This window comes from Amphiprion ocellaris, chromosome 18 (assembly GCF_022539595.1).
Source record: "Amphiprion ocellaris isolate individual 3 ecotype Okinawa chromosome 18, ASM2253959v1, whole genome shotgun sequence".
Lineage (NCBI taxonomy): Eukaryota > Metazoa > Chordata > Actinopteri > Pomacentridae > Amphiprion > Amphiprion ocellaris.
Genome location: NC_072783.1, coordinates 18,349,357 through 18,373,246, shown reverse-complemented (window position 1 = coordinate 18,373,246; position 23,890 = coordinate 18,349,357). Strand labels below are relative to the sequence as shown.

Below are 23,890 nucleotides of genomic sequence, written 5' to 3'. Positions count from 1 at the left end.
GAAGTTGCGTAATAGCTCAAAGCTCATTCGCTTGGTTAAATGCTTCACAAAACCACAAATATGTCACAGCAAGGCCTGTGAAAAAGTCCAATATATAACCAACTTAAAGCAGGGCTTAAATATAGACATATGAACACATGCGTTTTAATGAAGCATGAGTGTTTCACACAGTAACACTAGGCTAGATCTTCATTAGCCACTTCCTGTATAATTAGCCCTTTAAGCAATATTTTTTTAGAGAAGCATTATTGATGGCGGTATGTTCCGGAGTGCATGGTATGTATACAGTACTGCCATTGTCTGCATATAAAGAAAAGACCAACATATCTAAACAAAGGAAGGTTAATTGCAGTTTTGGATGTGTGATTGTATCTACTCTCAAATTATGTCGCTTTGGATAAAAGCGTCTGCTAAATGAAATTGTAGAATAGTAGAATTGTGATGGTACACCACATATATAACAGAAGCTCCAAAAACATCTGCTCCAGCTGTACTTGTGGACACTGAATGCTTTTGTGTATGATTAGGTTGCATCCAGTGCACTGTTCTCAAATGGTTTGCCTTATATTTAACAGGCATAAGGTCTACTTACACTGTTATGCTGATTATACAGAAGTATACCTTCCACTGAATCTGGACAATTCCACTTCTAATACATCCATCCTTAACTGCTTCAAAGAGGTGAGTACTGGATGGCAAAATACTGTCTTTAACTAAACAATAATCTAACAGATGTGACTGTTTTTTTTCTTTCCCAACACCACAAAGAGCATAACAAGTCACTTAAAGACATTTACTTTGTAATAAATACAATACTAGCATTTGTGCACTGGTTAGCTGGTCATACCAAATGGATTTTAAGGGTATATTATTTATCCATAAAGCCATACAAGTATAAGCACCTAGGTACATTTCAGAACTTCTCGGCACCTCATCTACCTCCCTGCTCCCTGATCAGGGCTGGTGGGTAAACAAAATGGTGCCTTTGTGGTAGCAGCTTTGGAACAACTTTCCATTTTCCATTGAATGATTGTGCGTACTGACATAGACAAAAAACTTAAAATGTGCAAGCATTCAGTGGCTTTCGTTTGCTCTTAAATTTTAGTATTTTACCATCTGGTTTTACAAATTTTGTTTTCCATTTTGCTTTTTTTTTCATATTGTTGCTCTTGCCTGTTGTATGACTTGTACAGCACTTTGGTCAGCTCTGGTTGTTTTAAAATGTGCTATATAAATAAATAAACTTGATTTGATTTGTTAGGACAGTGAGTGCATGCGTGTCATACCTAGGTTATGCCTTTTGCTCTTGGCATGTTCATGGATATGTTTTTTGGCAAAGCAGGCGAAGTAGACGCAGTAGAGGCAGGAGTGGAGTCTGTTGAGGTGGGCGCCGCACATGTGGCAGATACATGACTTGGCCTGAAAGAGAGGGGGAGTGGATTGAGGAAACAACAGGGAGAGGGAGGCAAAAACAGAGAGACAGAGGAGAGGATTGTGAGAATTTTTAAATCTTGTGCTCTGCACCAACAGATATGTTGCAAAGCTGAGCTGCGCAGCCTCACTCCAGCAAGACATGGGGCTAAAAAAAATCATGTTCAAAATGACATACAAATGGAAAATACAGGGAATTATTCATGCTCGTTTTGTCTTTCCCACCAGTCCACTCTCAATAATGCATAATGACAAAGCAAAAATATGTTTCATAGAAATTTTTGTAGATGCAATGAAATCAAAACCTCCGATTTAAAAACATATTCAGATCCTTTGCTGTGGCTCCAAATTGTGGTCAAGTGCATTCCGATTTCTTTAATAACCCTTGAGATGTGTCGGCTGGCGTCCACCTGTGGCAGACTGAATGGTTTGGTCAAGAGTTTAGACAGGCAATTATCACCTGACACTGCAGATCCCTTCAGCCCTGAGGAGTGTTTCAGCATCTTTTAGCTCAATGTTCTGGCTTTTTGGCCCACATCTTTAATTTGCTGGTCCAGTCTCACTGCTTTCATCAAGTTTGTTTTCAGCCACAGCAGGCAGCTGTTTCCATCTAAAAAGCTCTAAGAAACCTAATGACAAAGACAAAATTAGCAACCAGCTGGTGAACATAGTAAAGCATTTAGCATCTAAAGAGCCAAATACTTTCCACAGGATTTAGTGGAGACAAAGAAGGGAGCTAAAAAAAGAATTATTGTTGAACCTACATTCATCAGAAAAACTGAAATAACTCCAAAGTGAAAGATAATCTGGGTCCATAGATAGGGAAATGTTTGCTCACATGCTCACCATAACTTAGGGAAATCGGAATATGTCAAAGTCTTGCTTTTAGCTTCTTTTTCTGAATCAAAATGGCCTGAAAAGTCAAATGAATGCAGCTTGATTTGTTCTTTTAGTCAAGACAAGAAAAACAGAGTAATACACGACATTTCATGAAATTGATATCATCTCATCAAACAAACAGGTCATCTGATTAATGGAAAGGAGCCGTGCTTCCTGTACTTATGATATGCCCTTAGCATACTGAATAAATAATAGTCTTGTGCCCTGCATATTTTTGTCTGTTTTATAAATAAGAACCAAAAGGAGCTGAAAAATAAACTAATTCAATTTTCACAACTCTGTGTAACTTTGTTTGTTCACTGTGTCCATGGAAATGATCATGAATGCACTCATTAAAGGATGGCTTTCTTATGCAGAAAGCATAATCCATTTGCTTTTCTTATAATTACATCACTGAACAACTCATCAGTATTCAGACAAGCTCAATATTTGGTTACTTGTTATGCTATGCATGCATGCAAATTTAAAAATATTTACATATTTGCTTTCAAACTAATTTGGATGTCCAGATTCAGGACAGGCTTTTCAGGCATTCAGTTCTGTAGGCTGTGACGTACAAGTGCAAAAGCAGATCTGTGTAGAAGTCCCACGCTAAATTTCTTACCTTAGTTTGAATCAAGCTCACTCTGGTTTGCACGCTCTCACACAGAGGTAAACTTATTAACTGCCTGCTACAAACACAATGAAAAACACCATTTGAATGATCAATGTATTTTTCAATAGGTAACTTAATCTAGAAACACAAACATTTTTGCACACTTTCTTTCCTTTTTACATACTTATCCAGACCTGGAAGTGATCAAATATTCCATTCATTTCCAAATGACTGCTAATGATAATACCTGTCTGCCTGGTGGACGGGTAAATGAGCTATTCTGTTACCACTGTATAAAAAAATCATGTTGTTTTCACCATATTTTGCTGCAACAAAGAGATCCAAAAACCAATTGAAGCAGCTTTCAAGATTCAAATTATTTTGTTTGTTCTCTCACTGTCATCAGTGGTGAGAGGCAAAATGAAACAACAAATAAACTGCAACATTCAAAAGCACCATGTAGTAATGGCCATCTATCACCTCTGCAACAAGGACATCCACTGTACAGCACTTGGCTTTGACAGCAGGTCTGACATGTCCAAGCAGTTACAGTAGACGCACTCATTATTTGACATTTCACAATGTCAGAAGCTATTTCTCAACCATTATGCGACATGTCACCATTTGCTGCTGCGTTCCTGACTTTCATTGCTGTTTGAGTAATGATTTTTCTATCAGCATCCCACATAGCTTTCCTTCAGCCTCTGGTGCTCTGCTCAGAATCACAATAGGCGACAGGAAAGCAATCTAGCATGGACATTTCTTTCTTTGTGTTTGTGTGTGTGTGTGTGGCTGTGTGAAACCTCATCACTAAGTGGATGAACACAGGCTCGAAAACCTCGGAGTACGCACACCTCTGCTTTTTCAGTGTTACCCTGAACTACAGTGCAGCATGCGGGAAACCCATGTAATTACTGTGTAAACTTAACATGGAGTATGTAACTATTAATTATTAACTGAGCTTCCGATACATTCTGTTTGATAGTCATGTTAGAGAGAAAAAAAGAGGGTGGCGTGACTGTGGATGGAGGGCAGATAGCAACAGTTCAAAAGCATGCAGATGACAAGCTGGCATGCCAATGAGCCAGCATGAATATGAGGAGGTGAGAAGAAATGAGCAATGCTTGGAAGAGGAGAGCAGGGAAAATACGACAAATGACAGGAGGGAGAAGAAAGAGGACAGAGGACGGTATAAGGGCAATGAAAACAGACAGAGACAAAGGGAGAAAATCAAAAGTATAATTAAAGCTGAGGGCGAACCCATAGCCAAGCGGTTCGAGGGCGAGGGGTGCAAATTCCCTGAACAGTGAGTCCCCGGTCTGAATCCCACCTGGCTGGACCACTGCTGCATTTCATTCCTCCACTCTCTCTTTATTATCCTGGTAGATAATAATAAAGGCTGAAAATGCTCCAACAAACAATCTTGAAAAGAAATTCATGGCTGGAATCATGCAGATGGTTGATCTCCATGTCAATTTTATTCTTTTTTTGTGGGTGTATTCACAGAATGTTTTTGCTTCACCTTCAAAAAGGAATTGCAGACTTGAATATTTAATAATAATAATAAAAAATGGAATATGTAGGAGGTGAACCTTTACAGAATGACTGGCATCCAAATGAATGGCAGCAAAATTGTGCTTTCAGTGCAATATATTGTTTAAGAATAATCATTTACAATGCATTTAAAGTGGAACTACAGCACACCAGCATTATGTAATGCAGTATTTATACAATCTTTGATTTATAAAATGTCAGGAAATAGGGAAAAAAATGTCCATCAGAGATCCTGAGGACCCAAGTTGGTGTCTTCATATTGCTTGTTATGTACAACCAACAAGCCTAAAACCTAACGATAAGTTAACTCATGTATTGACAGAATGATAAAATTTGCCAAGTTTCAAAGGGATGTGAAGACTGTCTAATACATTTAGTCTGACATTTTTCGCTCCATCAGTTAAACTACGCAAATTTCTTGCTTTTGTTTTCTAAATGCAACAGAGGGTTAGCTTAGCTCCACATAGATATTCCATACAGGCAAGATTGGACAGTACATCAAAGTTCAAACAGCTACTAATAAACAAAAGACACAACCTAAACTAACTTCAATCTTATCAATGTGGAGGACAGAACTGGTCAGGAGCGAATGGCATTATGTGGTTGTCTTTGCTTCAGACAGAAGAGCTGTCACACAGAGTCCCACTTTATATATGCTATTAAATCATGTGTAACATAGTGACAGCCCTAAGATTAATAGAGGCATCAAATTGGGTTGTGTTGATCATGCTCACCAGTAGTTCATATAAATACCCTCTTGTGGTCTTCGCAACTCAATTAATGGGACTGTTCCGAAAGTTATTAGTCACACATAAATCTGTGGATGTTCTCAGTCATCCAGGTCATGATAAGTCTCAAGCAAGCATAAGTTATTATTAGTCACACAGATTCTTTGTTACTCTGCCAAGGAACAGTGGAGTTATGTGACGATCGGCGAACATTTGTCTGTTTGTTAGCAACATTACTCAAAAGTGAAGTCACGGATTTGGATGAAATTTTCAAAGAAGGTCAGAAATGACACAAGGACCAACTGATGACATTTTGGCACTGAATGGGCTTATAGTCTGGATCCATGCATTTGTTAAAGATTTCTGTATCATTGCGAGATAGCGGCATGGCGTCACTGTAACTATGACTAAGTGCTACATCAGCTGCCTGCTGACGATCACAATTGCGATCCTACTACAAATTGACCATTGAGGACTTATTGGGACTTGTCTGTCGGAAATGACACAAAGAACAATTGATTAAATTATGGGGGTGTTTCCGAGTCCATCAATTCCCGGCACCTGCTACATATTTAGGTCACGCGATTCGGTAACCATACATAACGCACGTACATAATGTATGTACATAATGTATGCACATAACACACGCCTGTGCTCAGTGAATGGTCATTTTGTTTGTGGATACATCCATATTAAATGGCCACATTCTATAGTGCCGCGATTTCTGCCACAATTTTTTTTTTTAAAGATTTCAGCCATCGTAAATGATACGACTGAGCAGCCTTAGCGGAGTACTGCGCTCTCTGTGTGCTTTTCTTGTAAGGAATTTTCTAACGTCAAAGGAAAAGATTGATATTTCTAATGATCTCATCTCTTTGTTATGACTTCGCATTTCCTACATTCTGTTACCTCTTCATTAGTTGGCTACATGATTAACCTTGGTGGCCTATAGACCCTCACAGTAAGGTCTATGTTGCCACTGATGAGCAGTGGCGGTCCCAAAACTTACAGTATTTATTTATATCTATAAGTATTTTTGATGTACATGACTTGTAACATGGTATGTTCTGTTTGAACCCAGGGTTTCATCTGAAGGTAGCATGAGTTCCATCACAGCTGTCAGGATATTCTTTTATTGTAAAAGTCTGATCCATTTATTAAAGTCAAAATGTTTTTGTCTCATCAATAATTTTTACTAAAAAACGGTCTCAAGAAAGATTCCTACAGTAGTAATATCATGTGCATGGGTGTGTTTCCATGGCTATATATAGAATGTAGCCTAATCATGACAGCAACTACCAAAGTCACATTGCTCATCTAATTTGCATGCCTGTCTGTTAATGTACCGTAGTTTAGACTTGGTAACATGGTGATATGTTAAGTGTCTTTTGTCTAATCTGCACACAAAAAAGAACAAAAACAACACCCCAGGCAAGCAGTTTCCCTGCATTTCCCTTCCTTTGTGCTAAGGTAAGTTAATGCGGCCCTGGCAGTAGCTTGCCATTTAACCCACAGATATGTTGTATTGATCTTTCCATCTTATTCTCAGTGAGGAAACAGGTTAACGGTTTACAAAAAATGTCACACACGGCTGGATTCGCCAGATTCACGTTAATTGCTTTGGAGACCCACCCCATCAAACAGCGTCTGGCAAAAACCCCCTTTGAAACACTCTAGATGTGACACTTTTGATGTTCACGATTAGATCCTTAAATATGTACCGAGAAGAAAAAAATATTGTTGCTCTCCATTTTAAAACAAGCTTCTCATGCAAGGGACACAGACGCAAAATGGGAAAAAAAAAGAAGAAAAAAAAAACAACTTACCAATTCTTATTCCAGTCACACACACGCCTCTCCATGCATAAGTGCTTAGACAGCACATGAATTATGAAAATACGCATCAATATGCAACAATCTTTCCTCACTCATTCTTCTAGCTGTCAGTGTTACAGTGTGCACGTGTATTTTCTAGTCCCTGAGGACACTGTATTCATGCAGGAATTTGTGTCTGCTTGTCTGCTGTGCATCCCCACATCCTCAACTGTCACACTAGGACAAGTCAGAGTACATATAGTATGCAGTAGGTAAGTGCATACAGTAGTTTTGCTTTACAACACTGGCAGTGAACTAAGAGGCCTTTTGGTCTTCTTAACACCCAAAGAACAGCCCAAGCGCTGACCATGTCATATTTCTCCAAGTGCTGTGATGACAGTGACGAAGCCATCCGCAGGCGGGATGTTATGTGAGAAGAGCAGGAGAGGGTAATGGACCGGAAAGTTCCCAGTTAGAAAAGTGTGAGTGAGGACATCAATACACTCTGAGCCGCATGCAGCAACACCCGTCTCATTTAGGACAAAGACCTGCATCCACAGTATCTAGAGGATGGGCGAATTAAAGGGCTATTTCCTCCAAAACAAAGTTCCAAATATGTACCAAGTATCAAGCGTGGAAGGGAAACGTAAGGAAAGAAAGAATTGTGTCATTTAAGAAAGACTGCACAAAAACAACAAAACTGGCATGTGTGGCTTGTTGACCTCCAAAAGCAACAGGACAGATAACAGAATAAAACAATGCTTGCCAAGGAGACATCAGATCAACATTTATTTTATCATCAAAAAATGTAAAGCATTCTTTTCCATAACAATTCAACAAAACTATAGAAAAATAGGTGACAGACTGCAGAGCTGCAACTAAAATTATACTTACATTTAGCACAGCAGCTGCCACTGTTCTAATGGGAGATATTTCACTGACCTTCTGTCTTTTAGCCACCAGCTCTGAGCTTACAACTCAATGGACCTCTTTTCCTATCAATTCCATTTAGTGTTGCTGTACTGAAAGGAGGCAGCAGCAGCAGTGGCACAACCTGACAGAAGACAGCCTTAACAGGACTTAGAATAAAAGTAGTGCTGAATCTGCTAAGCTGTGATGTTGAATAAGACTGACTCACTATTTTGCAGGTCTTTGGTCTTATTTCATGTCTGCCTGCTGCTTGCACATAAACGTGCAGCACGTACTGGCTGTAAAATATGACTGTTTGCAACTAAAACACAATGATGGTTAATTATTAATCATTCTGTCCTATAATAAAAAAATGAGACTGCGTTATCTTCTGTTCGACGTTCCCTAATGCAGCATCGGGGGAAAATGCACTTTCCTTTGAGGTGCACTGATAAAATCCAATGCACCTGTCATTCAGATGTGATAAGACACAGCTGTGATTGTCAGTGAAGCCTGCCAAAGAGTGGAGCCTTTGAATTTTCAAGGTGAACGAATGCTTAAAATTCAATCTGCATCAAAAGGTCAGCAGGCTGTCTGATGCAGACCGAGTGTTGATCGTGACCATCTGAGACCGACACTAGAGGCAAACGGTTGGCCTGGAGTGGAGAGGGAATGATGGAAGAGTTGTCTGATATGTATTTTCGGACCAGTAACACTTTCAAGTGTTGCTGCTCAAAAATGATGGGGGAATAACTGTCAAAATGGGTGCAGTTATATTTCCTTTGGAGGGTGGTGGATTCACAGCATTTGTCTCTCTCCTCTGTATCACTGCTACACCCAGGCAGAGTGAATTAAGAGTGGAAGCAGCTCGGCTAGAATATCTGGTTACACCTATGGCACTGCCCAATGTCCCAGAGGATAATGATGCACGATAAGCTAATGGGTTCAAAGATTATACAAAGACAAATTGAAGCATGTGGCAGAGCTGAGATTAGACTGAAAGATGAATGTATGACTTATCTGATGGAAAACATTAACCACCCTCTTAAGTAGCTGCTGAAAAGATCTGTAATCACAATCTTCCAAAACGTTCAAACATGTTGTCAACCAACGTTTTTCTCTTGGCCAATACCAATTATAAGTAACCACGGAGACGAATGTTGACATAACATTTTGAGGCAACACACATTTAGTAATAATCTTGGTTTCAAAATTTAGAATGACAAACTCCAACATGGAATTTTATTGAAATGTCTTTTTCTGTGCTTTATATATTTTTAATGAAAAGGAAGCTTTTAACATTCATCCTTCAGTGCTGATATGCTATTACTTTTATTGTATATTACTTTAAAGAATAATTGATAAGTTAAACCTGTAAAATCATGAAAAAAATCAGTGTTTCTGAAGGCCCAAAACGAAAACAAATGTCTTGTTTTGTCCATCCATTATCCATTATCTATGCACCGTTCAATCCTCTTTAGGGTCGCGAGGGGGCTGAAGCCTATCCCAGCTGACTTGGGGCGAAGGCAGGGGACACCCCGGACAGGTCACCAGTCTGTCACAGGGCTACATATACAGACAAACAATCACTTGCTTTCACACCTACAGGCAATTTAGAATAATCAATCAACCTCAGCATATTTTTGGATTGTAGGAGGAAGCCGGAGTACCCGGAGAAAACCCATGTATGCACAGGGAGAACATGCAAACTGGGATGGCCAGGATGCGAACCAGGGACCTTCTAGTTGCAAGTCGAAAGTGCTAACCACCACGCCACTGCGCAGCCCCAACCCAAAGATATTCAGTTTGCAGTCATAGAGTAGTAAAGAAACCAGAAAATGTCCACATCTCACAAGCTGGAATCTGATGATTCTATCTTTATCTTTCTTTCTTTTTCTTAAAAAAAAAAAAAAAAAACTCAAAACACGAATGAATTAATTGACTAAGTAACTGGTGATAAATTTAATAGTGGAAAAATAGTCAATTAATCTTTGCAGCTCGACAATCAGATCAGGTGCTGCAGATGAGGCATAGCTTGAGACCACATAGTGATGACATCAGATAAAGACTGCATCAGAATTTTAAAAAATAACACATTTTAAGTTAATTCATTTTATGGGTTAAAATACATCCAAATCAGTATAAAAAAAATATGACTTATCAGAGAAATGCATGAAATTGAATCCAGTGATTCACTTAGTTGATAATCAATTAACCCCTAGATTAAAATTTGTCACCCACTGAATAAAGTACATGGGAGTCAAAGCAGAAACACCCACGAGAACAGTGTGTCTGAATGGAAAACTGAGCCACAATTAATAAAAACGCAGTGCCACTGGGAGGTAACACTAAGCAGGGATGTGAACCCTCCTGCCAGCTTTATCTGCTCTTCAAGGCAGGATGGAGCAGAGAAACCAGCAATCACAGCAGGAGGCCACGCTAAAAAAAAAAAAAAAAAATACACCACTCAATTCATCATACATGCCTCCTGGACTACCACCGCCCACTGGTTTCACACATGGCCGGGGACACAGGGTTGTCCCAGAGCATGCGTGGGTGCAGGATGCATGCAGATGAGCATGCAACACTGCAGATGCTAACACTGTGCACATCTGCTCTGTGCCACATGTTATGTAAATCTATGGCATTCACATGACTCAATAAGAGAAGGGCCCTTATACAGAGGAACGCACGGACAAGCAAGCTGTTCTCATGTGATGACACACACACACACACACCCTACTGCTCTGCCAGTTAAACCTTGTTGATCCCGTCATGCAGGGATGCATCTGTTATTTAGACTGAGGATGATCACAGGTAGAGAGTACGCGGAGGGGTGATACTGACGAATGTTTACTTGATTTTAAACCCATCGATGCTTCATGAGCGAGGAAATACCAGCGTCTAATGTTGGCCTGTGGTCTGCTGGTGGAGGGAAGTGGAGCCACTGCAGGCGCAAAGCCAATGCAAACAGATGCACATCAGCTTTGTGATCTATCATGCGGTGTGTAGCTTTGATGCAGGCTAACGCTCGGCTGTGAGGGGTTAACTGCTAGTAGTTTGCGACACAGAGTTGTGCCGAGACAGTCAGGTGTTGCTAGTTCGATCCCCAAACGGAGGCAAAACAAGCATCTGAGCGGTGATAGTATCTGACTGAGGGCTAACAGTAGTTTCAGGGTGTCTGTGTGTCGGATGTTTGTGTTGTTTGTGGAAGGGCGGGGAACTGTCCACGCACGCTCACTCACACTCTCACACACACACACACACACACACACACAGTCCGAGGTACGTTAGAGTCCCTTCAAAGTACTTGTTTCCTCATTACCTTGCGTTTTCTGGTCTCAGCTGAACCGCTCCACACGAAACACTGATAAATAACCCTCAGGTTCTGCTTCCAGTTGTCCACTTTGAAGCCGTTGACATGGGGACAGCCTGCGGGACTCATGGTAGTCACAGCATCCGGCTTTACGGTCCTCTGAGCGATGAAACCTGTTCCAATCCCTCACGGCAGACCCAGTCCAAACGGGCTCACTGGCTAGCTTGCCAGGTTCGTTATCCACCGATTGCTGCGTTCTGGCTAACTGGACATGTCCCGGTTGCAGTAGCTGAGACGAGCGCAGTAGCAAACATGAAGACGAACTATTCAGTGTGCCCGTTTTCGAGATAAATGTTATTTATGCGTTTAAGTCCAGAATGGTGCTGTATGTGTAGTTCTTCACATTCGCTGAATTACATGTTAGCAAGCTGGCTAAAGTTGGTTAGCATTGGAATTTCAACAGTAGCTTACACGGTGAGCCTCGTCAAGACCCACCCTCATTCATAGCGCCAGACCAATCAGAAGCGAGCACTGCTCTTGATTGACGCGTACCAACTTTCTCGTCCCGCCTCTACGAATCGAGTGCTGCATCGTGATTGGTGGATTTTCCTGCAAACCACATCCGCCTGTACAAATACAATCATTGGCTGAAGCATAAATCAGCTTCATTGTATCAATCAGGATGTTACAATGTGACACTCAGGAGTGGATGAGGATTTAAATGCATCTCACAGATACAGGATCGAGTCGATGAGAATCTTTCCACAAAGCCATGAAACCCAGAGCTATATTCTTAAACAATTTATTATTAACAGATCCACAATCGCAAAGCTCAAGCTCCCAAATGACATGAGTTTGATTTCATCTGTTGACTTCACCTCTTGTAATAACAAGCTGCCAAAACGCTTTTCTGTACAGTGCTCTAGCGACCTCTAGTGGATCCGACCTAAAAAACAAAACAAAAAAGAAAACAAAAAAAAACAAAAAAAAAAAAACAAAACAGTGCACCAGATTGTGAACGACTCCTCCATTGTGCCGGGTTTGGTCAAGGGCATGTCCATGTGTACAGATTTTGCTATTGATGATATCTACATTCGAACCAAAAGGAGTGAGAGGGAAACGATCATTGCAGTCTTTACAAATGTAGAATATAATCAGATTTATTCCTCGTCAGCCATGGATTTTTTACCTCATATGTAATGCCCTTGAGTTATGGCCATCATGCAGCAGAACCAAAACAAACAGTGAGATTATTCACACATATGTTTGGAACAAATAAGTCCAGTTTTTATTATTGTGGTTTCTGTTAATGTAGCAGTGGCGCTCCAACCTGAACATTGATAAATAAAACACTGACAAAATCGTAATCTTTTTTTTTCCTTTTCCGTAAGGATCTTTTGTTATCCTTAAGACACTGTGAAGTAAGAATAACCAAATTTATCATCATTCCACACAATTAGATTTTCCTTGACCAATGTCCTTATGCAATAGAATGTTTGTTTTCTTCTTTTAAAAAAATCCAACTCATCCTGGGAAGAACGTGTTGGGTGGCTGCAGCGTTCTGTCCCTGTCAAAGGCCCCTCAGGAATAACTTGATGTTTTGCTACCAACATCATCCTCCTGCGATCCCATACTCTGGAAACAAAAAATAAAGCGTGTCAGATTTCAGAATAATGACCTGTTAAGATCACAGAACAACAAGTGGTTGAAAAGCTGCTTTGCGGCATTTTCATAAACAATGGCCATTGATTTATTATGGCTATGAAGTAACCAGGGGCCTTTTCTAGGAAGCAAAGGCATGAGGGCTGTACTACGAAGGACGTTTGACATAGCCGGGCTTTCTTTGTGAAAGTCGGCTCAACAAAACTAAAGCTTCAGCCAGAGATAATGGGTATCACGAAGGTGGTTATCAGCTCTCTTTGTTAACTCAGGTTTTCTGCCTCAAACTTTGTGCGTGTTCACATAAAAGGGGGTGTTTAACGCGTCATTTGACTCTTCGGCGCAAAATGAACTGATTGTATTAGAGCTGTCAAACTTCATACAGTCAAACATGATATTGTACTGAAGTGCATTCAGGTCTGACACTGTCCCATAACACAGGATATTGCTTTAATTTTTGGCCAAATCAAAGTGAAATTAATGTTACTGATTGAATGTCCTCTGTAATAAATACTAGTACAATAATCAGTTTTCTTATCTCTTTTCTATCAGCTGCACTACCAGCAGTGTAAAGGGACTTCACAGCAAATCGGGAAACAACATAAAAACATACTGATGTGATTTCTGCATCACCAACTAAATACATGTTGCGCTCCCATGGCAACATGGTGTATACAGTGTGTAATATTGTAACTGTACGTTGTCATTCAGTGATTTCCCACATATTGCTCATGAAGAATTGTCAGGAAATGTTTTGATTAAAGGGAGAAGCTTTTTAAAGCTGATTTAAATCCAAAACTCTGAACATAACCTGCTCCAGACCAAGTTAGCACTACAGCGTAAGTTACCATGGAGATCTAGCAGGTTAACACAGAGCTTCATGATACTAAAACCTCTGACTTTTGGCACAACTTATCTTGCTAACCCACTTATCTCACTTTGTAAAGCAAGTTTTGCGTTTAATGTTGTAAGTTCAGATTTAACTCCTGATTTTAGGGCTATGATGGTGGGTCACTTCATATGGGTGTACATCATCTCGGTATCTTGCCCTATGCTGCACACCTAACCTGCTCTGGGTAAGGTTATGTTCAAGATAACAGATGAGAACATATAACAACACAGCTTTCTGATCAATGTGTTCTCTTGGAAAATGGTTTCACTATTCAGTCCTACAAGATGTGGGGAGCTCAGACAGTGAAAGCCTACTTTTTGGAAGGGAGCAATTACATTTTTCTGTAAGTGTTCGTATAGTGATCTTTCAACAGAAACTGATTACAGCACTAAAGCTTTTTACTAGTTGAAAATTTAACCCTCCTTTCTGGTTCAAATACTTTTACCACTGCCAGGGTTGCAGGAGAAAGAATGAGGCTAAAACTGCATTAAGAACACATTGAAACAACACTTCAATTTAACGGAGCACACAGTTGTAAATACAGTCAGATCTACTTGTGTGATGGAGCAGTGATATTAATAAGCATGTCAAACTACTCATTCACAGTCAGCTACTTTTTGCCAGCTTTTGCCTCCTGGCTTTGGCTGCAGCAACTGCATTAACCCTATGAGCCCCGGCGTGTTTTCAGCATAATTTCACTACCTTTACTTTTATAACTATTGTGGCCATTATCGGGGCGAGTCATATATGCAGTATCTTGTGTTTTTTTCAGAAAGTGCAGTGAAAACACCAGATTTTCTCATCATAAGGTGCTGCCAGTAGACATCTTTTCATAACTGTGTGGTGGAGATTGACTAAAATTTGGCAATATGAGAACTGTGATGATGCAATACAGTACAATTTAGAAATTTGAAAAAATATGTGCACCAAAACTTGAGCTGTCTTCACAAGATTATTATTTTGGTATGTGCAATTGTAATAACAACAAACTCTGGTTTTGCTCTTTCTTGTGATATATTAACATATCAGTGCATACATGTTACCACATATTTAAATTACACATGACGAGTACATGTGTAAGTTCAATGAGAGTATTGAGTGTGTAGATGGACACACAGCTGCAAGCAGGTTGTGTGTGATTAAATTTTATGTAAATTCCTAATTATTTTCAACACTTCGTCATACAGACAAGCTATGGGCAATGTTGGAAAGGTCACGTTATGCAGGTGTACTATTACTGCTGCAAGAAAAGCAGCAGCACTGAGCAGAAGTGATGTGAATGTGGATAAAAAGGTACTTTCAGTCTGTATGAATTGTATTTATATATTTTACATTACTCATATTGGTGTAGGATTATAGTTTGTTATTGTGAGCAAAATGCAGCTGTAGACCTGTTCATGTTTGTGATTGGTCCTCTGAGGCGAAAACTGAACTTTTCATCGGTAGTATCTTCGATCTTCTACAGAAACAGTTTTTGATTGTTATATATATGCAGTGGCAATATTTCATCATTCATGAATACCAAGAAAGGCATGTTTTTACATCGCAGATGAACTGTACTACGTTGTACTCTTTACGTATGTCAAAGTAAGTTATATTCCTTTCTTGTACCGAGGTGCAAGGCATACTCCATGGCAACAGGTTAATGCCACAAAGCAAAACACAGTCATATTCACATAGAACCAACTGTAAATATGAGGAAAGTATGATATGCTGTTATACAATGCCTCACCTTCTGCACAAATTGTGGGTTTACTGTGATTTCCTGATCCATAGACTTTAGTTTCTCATCCAGCTCTATACATTTCAACATCTGAAAAGAGAAAAATCATATATAGTCACTTTAAAAAAAGTAGCTACCAGAAAGATATTTAAGTATAACAATATAAACCATTTGGGCAAAGCAGAGAAAAATTGAAAACAGATTGGTGCATCTTCACCTCTTGGTCAATTTTGTGGAGCATTGCTGGGTTGTTGTATTTTTCAGGGTTGTCATGGAAGCAGACCATACCATCCTTTTGGTTAATGCTAGCGTAGATCTCACCATCTTCAATCTGCAAAAGAAGTACAAGAGGAATTATAAGGAAAATCCAATGCAAAATATCAATCAGTAGTAAACTGCTAATAGATAGTCACATTTAACTTTAAATAACCCCAGAAATTGTAATAAAAGATTAAAAAGTGAAAAATACTTCTAAACCAGCTAAAGGTAAAGTAAAGACTATTAATGGCAGATATAATAATGTATGTTGTAAAACATATTCTACAACTACTTGTGCTAAATTATCAAAAAGTACATTCACTATCATAATACCAACACCGATAATCTTTCTCCATCAGCATCAATTCTAAGGACTGATGACAGCTGGTTCGGCTTTTCAGGATTAAGTCCTTCTGGACCAACTCACCATGTGTAAGACGTATTTCTCTGCCTCCTGGGGACCTGAAAGCTGCACTCGACTTGCCATGTCTTGCAAAGACAGCGTCAGGAAGGTCTGCAAGGGGTGTGTGAAACAGAAATTCATGAGAGACATGGAACCTAAGAGTGTGAAAGTACTTTTCTTTGGTTGAAAATGTATTTGGTGTCTGCAGCTGGCTGATTTAAGTTCACATTGCTCAATTTAATGCAGGCAAAAATGATCAGCAAATCACCTGAACTCACAGGCAGCTTGTTTACTACTACTGTTTACAATTCATCTGACTTCAGTAAAATATTCTTAACTAACCAACCTCTGACCAAATATCTCAATACAAGAATATGTTGCTATGTGACTGTAATTTGAGGACTGAGTATTGTGTGCTTTTAGAATACACTCATAAATAGGAATATTTTAAGAGATAAGTCATTGCTAATGTAAGTAAGATGACCAAATAGGTGGAGACAATATTCATTCTTACTTAGAACAGTCAACAAGGATCAGGATATCATACCAGCTAACAGTAGCAAAGCCTTTCACACCAATTTCATCTACTCTCATATCATGATTTAGATACTACAATGAGTAATGACTGAGCTCTAGCTGAAGACAGCGAGCTCTTGTTTCATTTGTGTCTGGCTTTCCTTTCCAAGAATAAGTAACAGCTGGTTATCAGATGTCTACTTCTGTCTTCACACACCCATATTTTGGCGATGCTTTCCTTCATTTGGAGTACTGTGACTTCCAATGAACTGCTGACCTGGGAGATTGAGACACATTTTAGAGAACTTTTTTGTTTTTTTTTTTCCCTATTTTTCCACTGTCTTTTCACTGAATAAATTCATCCCATATGCCCAGCCTGATGTCACCAGCACACCAGCTATACACCATGTGAAGACATAAGGACTGGAAGAATTCCACCCACACTCTCTCGTGAAGACATCTGACGTGTGTTAATATATAAATCAAAGAAGTCTCCATTTAAAACAAATACACAGGCACACCCCACCTTTGTTAGCCTCTGGATGTTCTTCTTGTAGAGGGAGGAGAGGCACTGTTTGACCAGGCCTGTGTTGTTGTCTCGTGTGAAGGTCTCGCTGTGTTTGTTGACCAGGCTGCGCAGTTCGGCCGGGTTGTTGGTGGTGTAAACCTGGGCTAACTCGTGGTATGCGTTGCTCAGGGGCTGAGGGCAGAGGGAAAAAATAGAAAACACAATATAGAGAGAAAACACATTAACAACAAAATAACAGATCAGCTACAGGCATAGATCTTTTCTTTATGACACAATTTGTTCAGATAGCAAGATACATGATTATTCAGTCATTGCAGTCCACTTCCTTCATGGATAAACAGAAATTAGTAGATTACTGAAAATCTTACTCAACTGTAAGATTTACAGCTAAAATGTTTCTAATGATAGAATTTATTGGGGTCACCAGTTGTCTAAAGGGTGGTTGAATTTATGCATATCTTTCTTTCTGTTGTAATTGTATTATTTACCATTTTACCACTGTTAGTTCTGCCTGTAAGTGTGAACTGTTCAAGCAGGAAATAAGCACACTACACTGTTTCCAGCTAGAAAACAGTGTACTCAGATGCCCCTTTTTAACAATTTACATGAAACCTACTGAAGTATAAATAGTTATGCATCGTGGCTCAACCTTTTACCTATTTAGAGGTGTGTAATATCCAATCTTCATAAAACAATAAATTCAAGTCGGCCTGCCCACACAGCTTTTTAATCACTATCTTGCAAGTCAACAGCACTAACTATGTTTGTGTAGCCTGTTCACATCAACCTAAATTTATTACGGGAATACATCCTGCACTCCTGCATATTGTGAGAATATGCTTTCAGTCAATGTGTAAACAAAGATTTCTGTATAAGAAGTGACATTGCCAGCTGTGGCAAATTGTCTGAAAGCCTGTCACAATTATCACATTGTTGCCTGATTGCAAGTATTTCAGCTCTGTGACCATTTTGCATAATCGCTGGAGTTGTTTCCAGTCATTTGTATGAAAACTGAATAAAAAATAAAAAATAAAAAAACAGTAATGCCATATTTTCATCACTATTCCTGCTGTTTGTCCTGTCTTCTTCTGCTATGGTTGACAATAATGGATTTAGCTACAAAGCCAAACACCACAGTAACCTAATGAGCACACTTTGGTTTTAAGCCAAATGCAAAAGGAGAGCTCAATATTTCCAAGGAGACGATTTGTCAGATGTGCAGCAAAACAGGGGCAGTCAGTGGCCCAACTAAACAGATGTGCAAAGTTGACAGACAAACATAACTGAATCATTAATTGGATTTACTTGTATGACAATGGATCGCCACCTAAAGTTTCATGATTGTGACAGCCACAATTTCTGTGGCACTACTACAGGGCACAACTGTGACAAAAGAACAATGCCAAAACCACACCACACATCCTCACCTTGATGAACCTCCCTACTATTTGTGAGGTGTATTTGGGCAGCTGCTGCACTTTGCCGTGGAGAATGAGTGACACCAGGATGTATTTCTTATAGGCTTCCAACATGATGTGGCTCACTGCCATGGCTGGAGTGGTTATTGCCTGTCAGGGAAAATAACAACACGTAATCATTTACAGAAACACCAGAAAGGAAGTGACAATTTAACAGCCTCAGAGAATACATGGGTACAAGTGACAAGGGCAGAAGAATTACTGGTCACATGAGAAACCAAAGACCTTAGCTACTACAGAGCATCACAATCATGTAGATATGCATTAAAAGTACCTGTTCATAAAAATACAGTGCTCTTTCAAAGTTTTTGAGGCCCGTGTAGATCATGCCACCATAGTAGTAGTAACATAAAAAGTGCTTTGCGTCGTAGGCTCCATTCTCCTTACAGATGTCCATCATGTCCAGCTCCAAGAAGGGTAGGGCAGGCTTGAAGCACTTTGCTAACAAGCACAGCTGCAGGGAGAAAGGTAAGATGTGAGGATGATGGAGTAGGTTAGACTGGCTTGTCATACTGGAGAGAACCTGTGCTGGGACTCAGCCTCTGCTTGAATTATTTACCACATGGCATATCCAACAAACATGCATTTACCAGAGATAGATCAAAAACAATTACGATAACATGGTGGATTTAGATGATGACTACAGATAATTTAGAAGCTAAATTACGTGTGCAATATGAGACCTTGTATGATCAAGATGATTTATTTCATGGTGATAATGCAGCAGAGCCAATTACTCACCTGACACAGGTCTGCATGAACTGAGGTAAGTTGGTTTGTGTTCATCTGCATTTTGTCTATTGCCTGTTTTAGGACGACGACACCCCTCAATGGCTGTAAGTGGAAGAGAAAATATGAGGTTTTTTTAGCTGTAGCTGTCCTGAGACATTCTAACAAATGGTCTGGGCCTGTACCACACTTTAAAATTCATTAAAATATTTAGATCAACAAGGAAAGGGAATATATGCTACTCCTGGATGCTGAAGCTTAGTGCTGGGCTTGTGATGGGATGACTCGTGAGCTTTGACTTTGTGGACAGCAATGAAAATAAGACTAAAATGGACTAATTCCACTGTCGCAGAGGGAAAATTGTTTTTGCTGCAAGGTGTATGCAAATTTTAAAATAGTTCCTCCCACACAAAAACTACACTGTCAAGATGCTGCACTGTGGCCTTTGATACATCATACATGCCTGATGGGCCTGTTGACAAGCATACATCCTTTTAATGTGAACATAATGATCACAAAAACACCAGACAACACGCAACACATCAACACTAACGCAATTATTCAGGTGGAAGGAAGTTGTGGTTTTTGTTTTCTCTATTAGGCAGCATGGGCTACAGTCATATGACTGTCTGCTGAAGCACAGTGGGTCTGATAAAGTATTAGTTTGTCAAGTACTATTTAGAATTTGAAAGTGCCTGTGAATATACTTGTGTATGTCAGTGGTGGCACATACAAGCCGTAAGTGAAAACACAGCCTATGAGTGAACACTATGGAGATCAACTGTTGATAGGATAAAAGACTCCAAGGTCCTAAAGCTTTTAGAGCTGATAGTCTGTCTACATCACTAGATCACCAGTCTGTCAATGAATACACTTTGAAATTTTAAAGTCGCAAACCAAAGGCAGATTGGACAAGGAGAAAAACAGCAGACAAACAGACAGCACTTGAAAACAAACAAATAAACCCCACTTGCATTCTGTATTCTCAACTGATATTTAATTTGCTCAGTCTTCATTGGCAACCACAGCACTACAGACTACTGCAAAGGCTGCAGTCTGAGAATCACAAATGAAAATTAATTGTTTGGCACAAGCATAACAGCATTATAAATTGTATAATCTATGCAGAAGCAGACATTGAAGACAAGACATTTTCCTCTGAGGATGCGGAGAATTAAATGAAGAAAAACATCTTTACTGCTGGATCTTAAAAGACAGAAGTGCATAGCAGTGCTTAACGTATACTACTGATTCATTTGGAGTTTAAAGAGATATTCAACAGTCTTACCTGTTTCCGCTCTACAAGGGCGTTTGTCAACTGGTGGCAGAGACCAGCAACTGTGAGAGGGAACAAGAAAGTGTTAAAAAGTATGACTGACTGAATAAATGATTGGTAATACACTATCATGCACTGCTCACATGTGTGAGCAGAACATACCTAAGCATCACTACCTGGAAAAATACATACTCCATTAGAGATGCCAAACTGTGGCAACAATACAACCTATATATGACCACACTGAAGCCCTTACACAAGAAAGAGTTGGCATTATTGGGCAAATACATGCTCTTGACACATGAAGCAACAGACCATTGACCAGTGCAGAAATCTGTTATTGTGCAATTGGACACTTACACAAAATAAGTACAACAAACAGGAAAGAGAAAAGCTCCCATTAATTCTAGGAGTGAGAAGTTGGTTGGTCAGGACTTACAAGTGTCTGTTGCATATCTAATGTGCTCTCCATTGCAGGTACTGATGAAAAGCTGTACTTGGGAGAAGAGCGTCTCGAAGTCAGGGATGTTTGGCATGGAGAACTTCACAAATCTGGATCAAAGGAGCGGAAGGTTAGCAAAAGCATTTCAGTGAAACAAGCAGACTTTCATGTAAGCCTATGAGATCAAATGGTAAAAAGCATGCCAGATGAAAATGGCTGAATGGTTTATTTTCAGATTGTCAGAGAAAAACGCAGGAAAAATGCATGAATAATTAACAAGGAAATGAATCAATCTGTATTGGGAATTCATGTTCAGGAAGCAAAAGTACACTAATAAATAGCTGGTGAGGTCATAGTTAATTGTTAGAAAAATACTTTTCCTGAGTTGTGGGACATTTTTTAAATATGTGCAACTGAGCTCAAGTTTTAAAATCATACTCATAACCATTCAAATATTTGACACGCCATTATTTACTTTCTAAATAACAAGAAAAGATTCCCTTCATTGCTACAGTGCTAGGCTGCTTCATGTCTCCATTATTAATTGTGCATGCAACAGGTAGTCTTCACTCCATCATGCCTGTGTGAGACTTGCTATGTAACATGCAGATTTTTAATGTAATTTCTGTTAATCAATTTGGTGGCCTATTTTTTAATCTAGAAACTGAGCTGGCACCAAAGTTATGTGCACCATTCTCTAATAGTTTACAGTCTTCTCCCGACACTTTACCACTTTTTCCCCAGTTCGTCACAGAAAGCACAAAATGACCTTCAGCAGACACACCAGTAACAGAGTTTTTTGGTCCAGTTAAGAGAGATATTGAGGAGATACAAGATCCATAACAAAGGCAAGAGTGAAGGGGAATTCTAGGTTGGACAGAGCTGAAGAAAACGGTAAACACAATACAGAAAAACAACAGCAGAGTCCACTGCAAAGCAAAGTGAGTCAGAGTTGTTTATTAGCAGTAACAGCACCAATGACAGCAAATGAGGAATAGGCTCAGGTGGAAGTGGGAACTTACAGCACAGCCAGCACGCCTAGGGAGTGCTCCTGGATGTCCAAGGCCCCCAGCACTGTGTCCAGGTGGGACAGATTTTTGGCCAGCAGCTCCCCACTCTTGTTGATCAACTCGCACAGCTGAGTCATCTGGCCTAAGGGGCAAGGTGAAGGGCAGAAGAACAACGAGAGATTAAACCACTTTGGACTTGCTTCCATGTCCTTAGAGTCGTTTGAAGATCAAAACCAATGTCTCAAACATTTAAGGCAGTTTACTTTGCAACTCTAGATGCAGATTAAATGTTTTAAACCAATGTTAAAAGGCCAACCCACTATTTTGTAACAATCACGTGGTTGAAATGAGATTTATTGCCATTGCATAGATTTATTATTACATTCTGTGATACCTGAGGGACACATAAACTAAAATGTAACTGCAAAGGTTACCAAAACCAAATTGTCATTTCAAACTTCTCTCCTTCACAGCTATTACATATACTGAGATTACATTAATAAAACAAATAAAGCAGAACAGGACAACACTTTTCCCCAAGTATGCTGAGACATTTTCTTCATTGTTTAAGTGGTCAAATTAATGTAACATTTTGATTCTTTTATGTCTATCAAAGCCAAGAGTCTATTCTTTATAAATGTACAAGACAAACAGCTGTATTAAAGTCTTTATAACCATCGTGTTGTGGGGTAATTCAATATAAATCGGCCGGTCAAGAGTGCTGTCAAGGCCTTGCAACAGAGGTAATGCAAGTGCGATTGACAGGTGCCTTTGAGCCAATAATATTCGCCAATTCTGTTCATCAGCCAATCATGTTCGGTCAGGGCGGGACTACCGGTAGGCAGTCCCCAGAAATTATTTTCTAGATCAAAAACAAAAAGTGTAATTTTCACATTATGTTTGATGAGCTACCAAGTTCGCGGCTATCCTTGCCGTCCGTGGGTACTACCGCATGTTCTGGTGATAGTTTACAGAACTCTTGCAGCCCCAGAAAGTCATATTAGTGGTGTGTTTACATGATAAAGCAAAAAGAGGGCTCTGACCAGTTTGGCTGCTTAGCTATCGGCAAGGCATTGGATAGCATATGCTAGCCACCTAGCTAATACTTCCCACTCTAATGAGTTTAGCAAACCTACCTTGAGCGGAGAGCTGCCGCACATTGTTCACAAACTGCTCCAAGGCTGAAGCCATTATTTCCTGGGTCCAAAGAGGAGGTAATTTGCACTGTTTTTCATTCAAACGTCAGAAACAACTCCGTCCGGACTGAGACAGGGGGCCACACAGCCGCCACTGAGGTGAAGCTATCGCGAGATCAGAAGAACAGAATAGACTGCAACGATATTTACGAGCCGACTGTTGGATTCTTAAAGGGCCAGACACACGATTTACTTAAAGCTTTTAAGTGTCATAATTTTCTTTATGGCATTTTCTTTAGGAAGTTAAATTTTGTTCAACATATTTATGTATTAACGGGCTACAGGTTTCTCTTTCAGATTGCAGTGCCACTTTTCTATTGAAGTAATATGAAACCGAGGAGCTGATTTACAATTTACAGGGTTTTCCCCGGGATTTTTGATGTAGGAGCACTTGTATGATAGTGAATTAGAATTCCCTGTAATTATGCCTTTATTTTTTAAATTGATGTAATGGACAAATTTCAGTTATGACATTCAGCCATTCCATAAACTGCTTTTTATAAATGATAATATATATTCATCAGCAGCATAT

At 39.6% G+C, this 23,890-nt stretch overlaps 2 protein-coding genes across 2 annotated transcripts in view; both read right to left on the bottom strand.

Moving 5' to 3' along the window:
• Nucleotides 1-11,735, bottom strand: part of usp22 (ubiquitin specific peptidase 22) — a 30,498-nt gene extending 18,763 nt beyond the window's left edge. Inside the window, exons 1-2 of the mRNA XM_023274866.3 lie at nucleotides 11,257-11,735; nucleotides 1,287-1,419 (exon numbers count right to left, since the gene is read on the bottom strand). Coding sequence (XP_023130634.1) covers nucleotides 1,287-1,419; nucleotides 11,257-11,376 — 253 coding nt within the window. The 5' untranslated portion in view covers nucleotides 11,377-11,735. The remainder of the gene's footprint in view (nucleotides 1-1,286; nucleotides 1,420-11,256) is intronic.
• A 298-nt stretch (nucleotides 11,736-12,033) lies between these two features.
• On the bottom strand, nucleotides 12,034-23,473 carry cops3 (COP9 signalosome subunit 3). Its single transcript, XM_023274867.3, has 12 exons — nucleotides 23,299-23,473; nucleotides 22,175-22,304; nucleotides 21,150-21,262; nucleotides 20,723-20,772; nucleotides 19,447-19,539; nucleotides 18,980-19,159; nucleotides 18,655-18,795; nucleotides 17,225-17,398; nucleotides 16,207-16,293; nucleotides 15,739-15,852; nucleotides 15,531-15,611; nucleotides 12,034-12,882 (listed from the first exon to the last, which is right to left on the bottom strand). The coding sequence occupies exons 1-12, from the start codon at nucleotides 23,351-23,353 to the stop codon at nucleotides 12,829-12,831; spliced, it is 1,272 nt and encodes a 423-aa protein (XP_023130635.1). The 5' UTR covers nucleotides 23,354-23,473; the 3' UTR covers nucleotides 12,034-12,828.
• Between the last annotated feature and the right edge of the window lie 417 nt (nucleotides 23,474-23,890).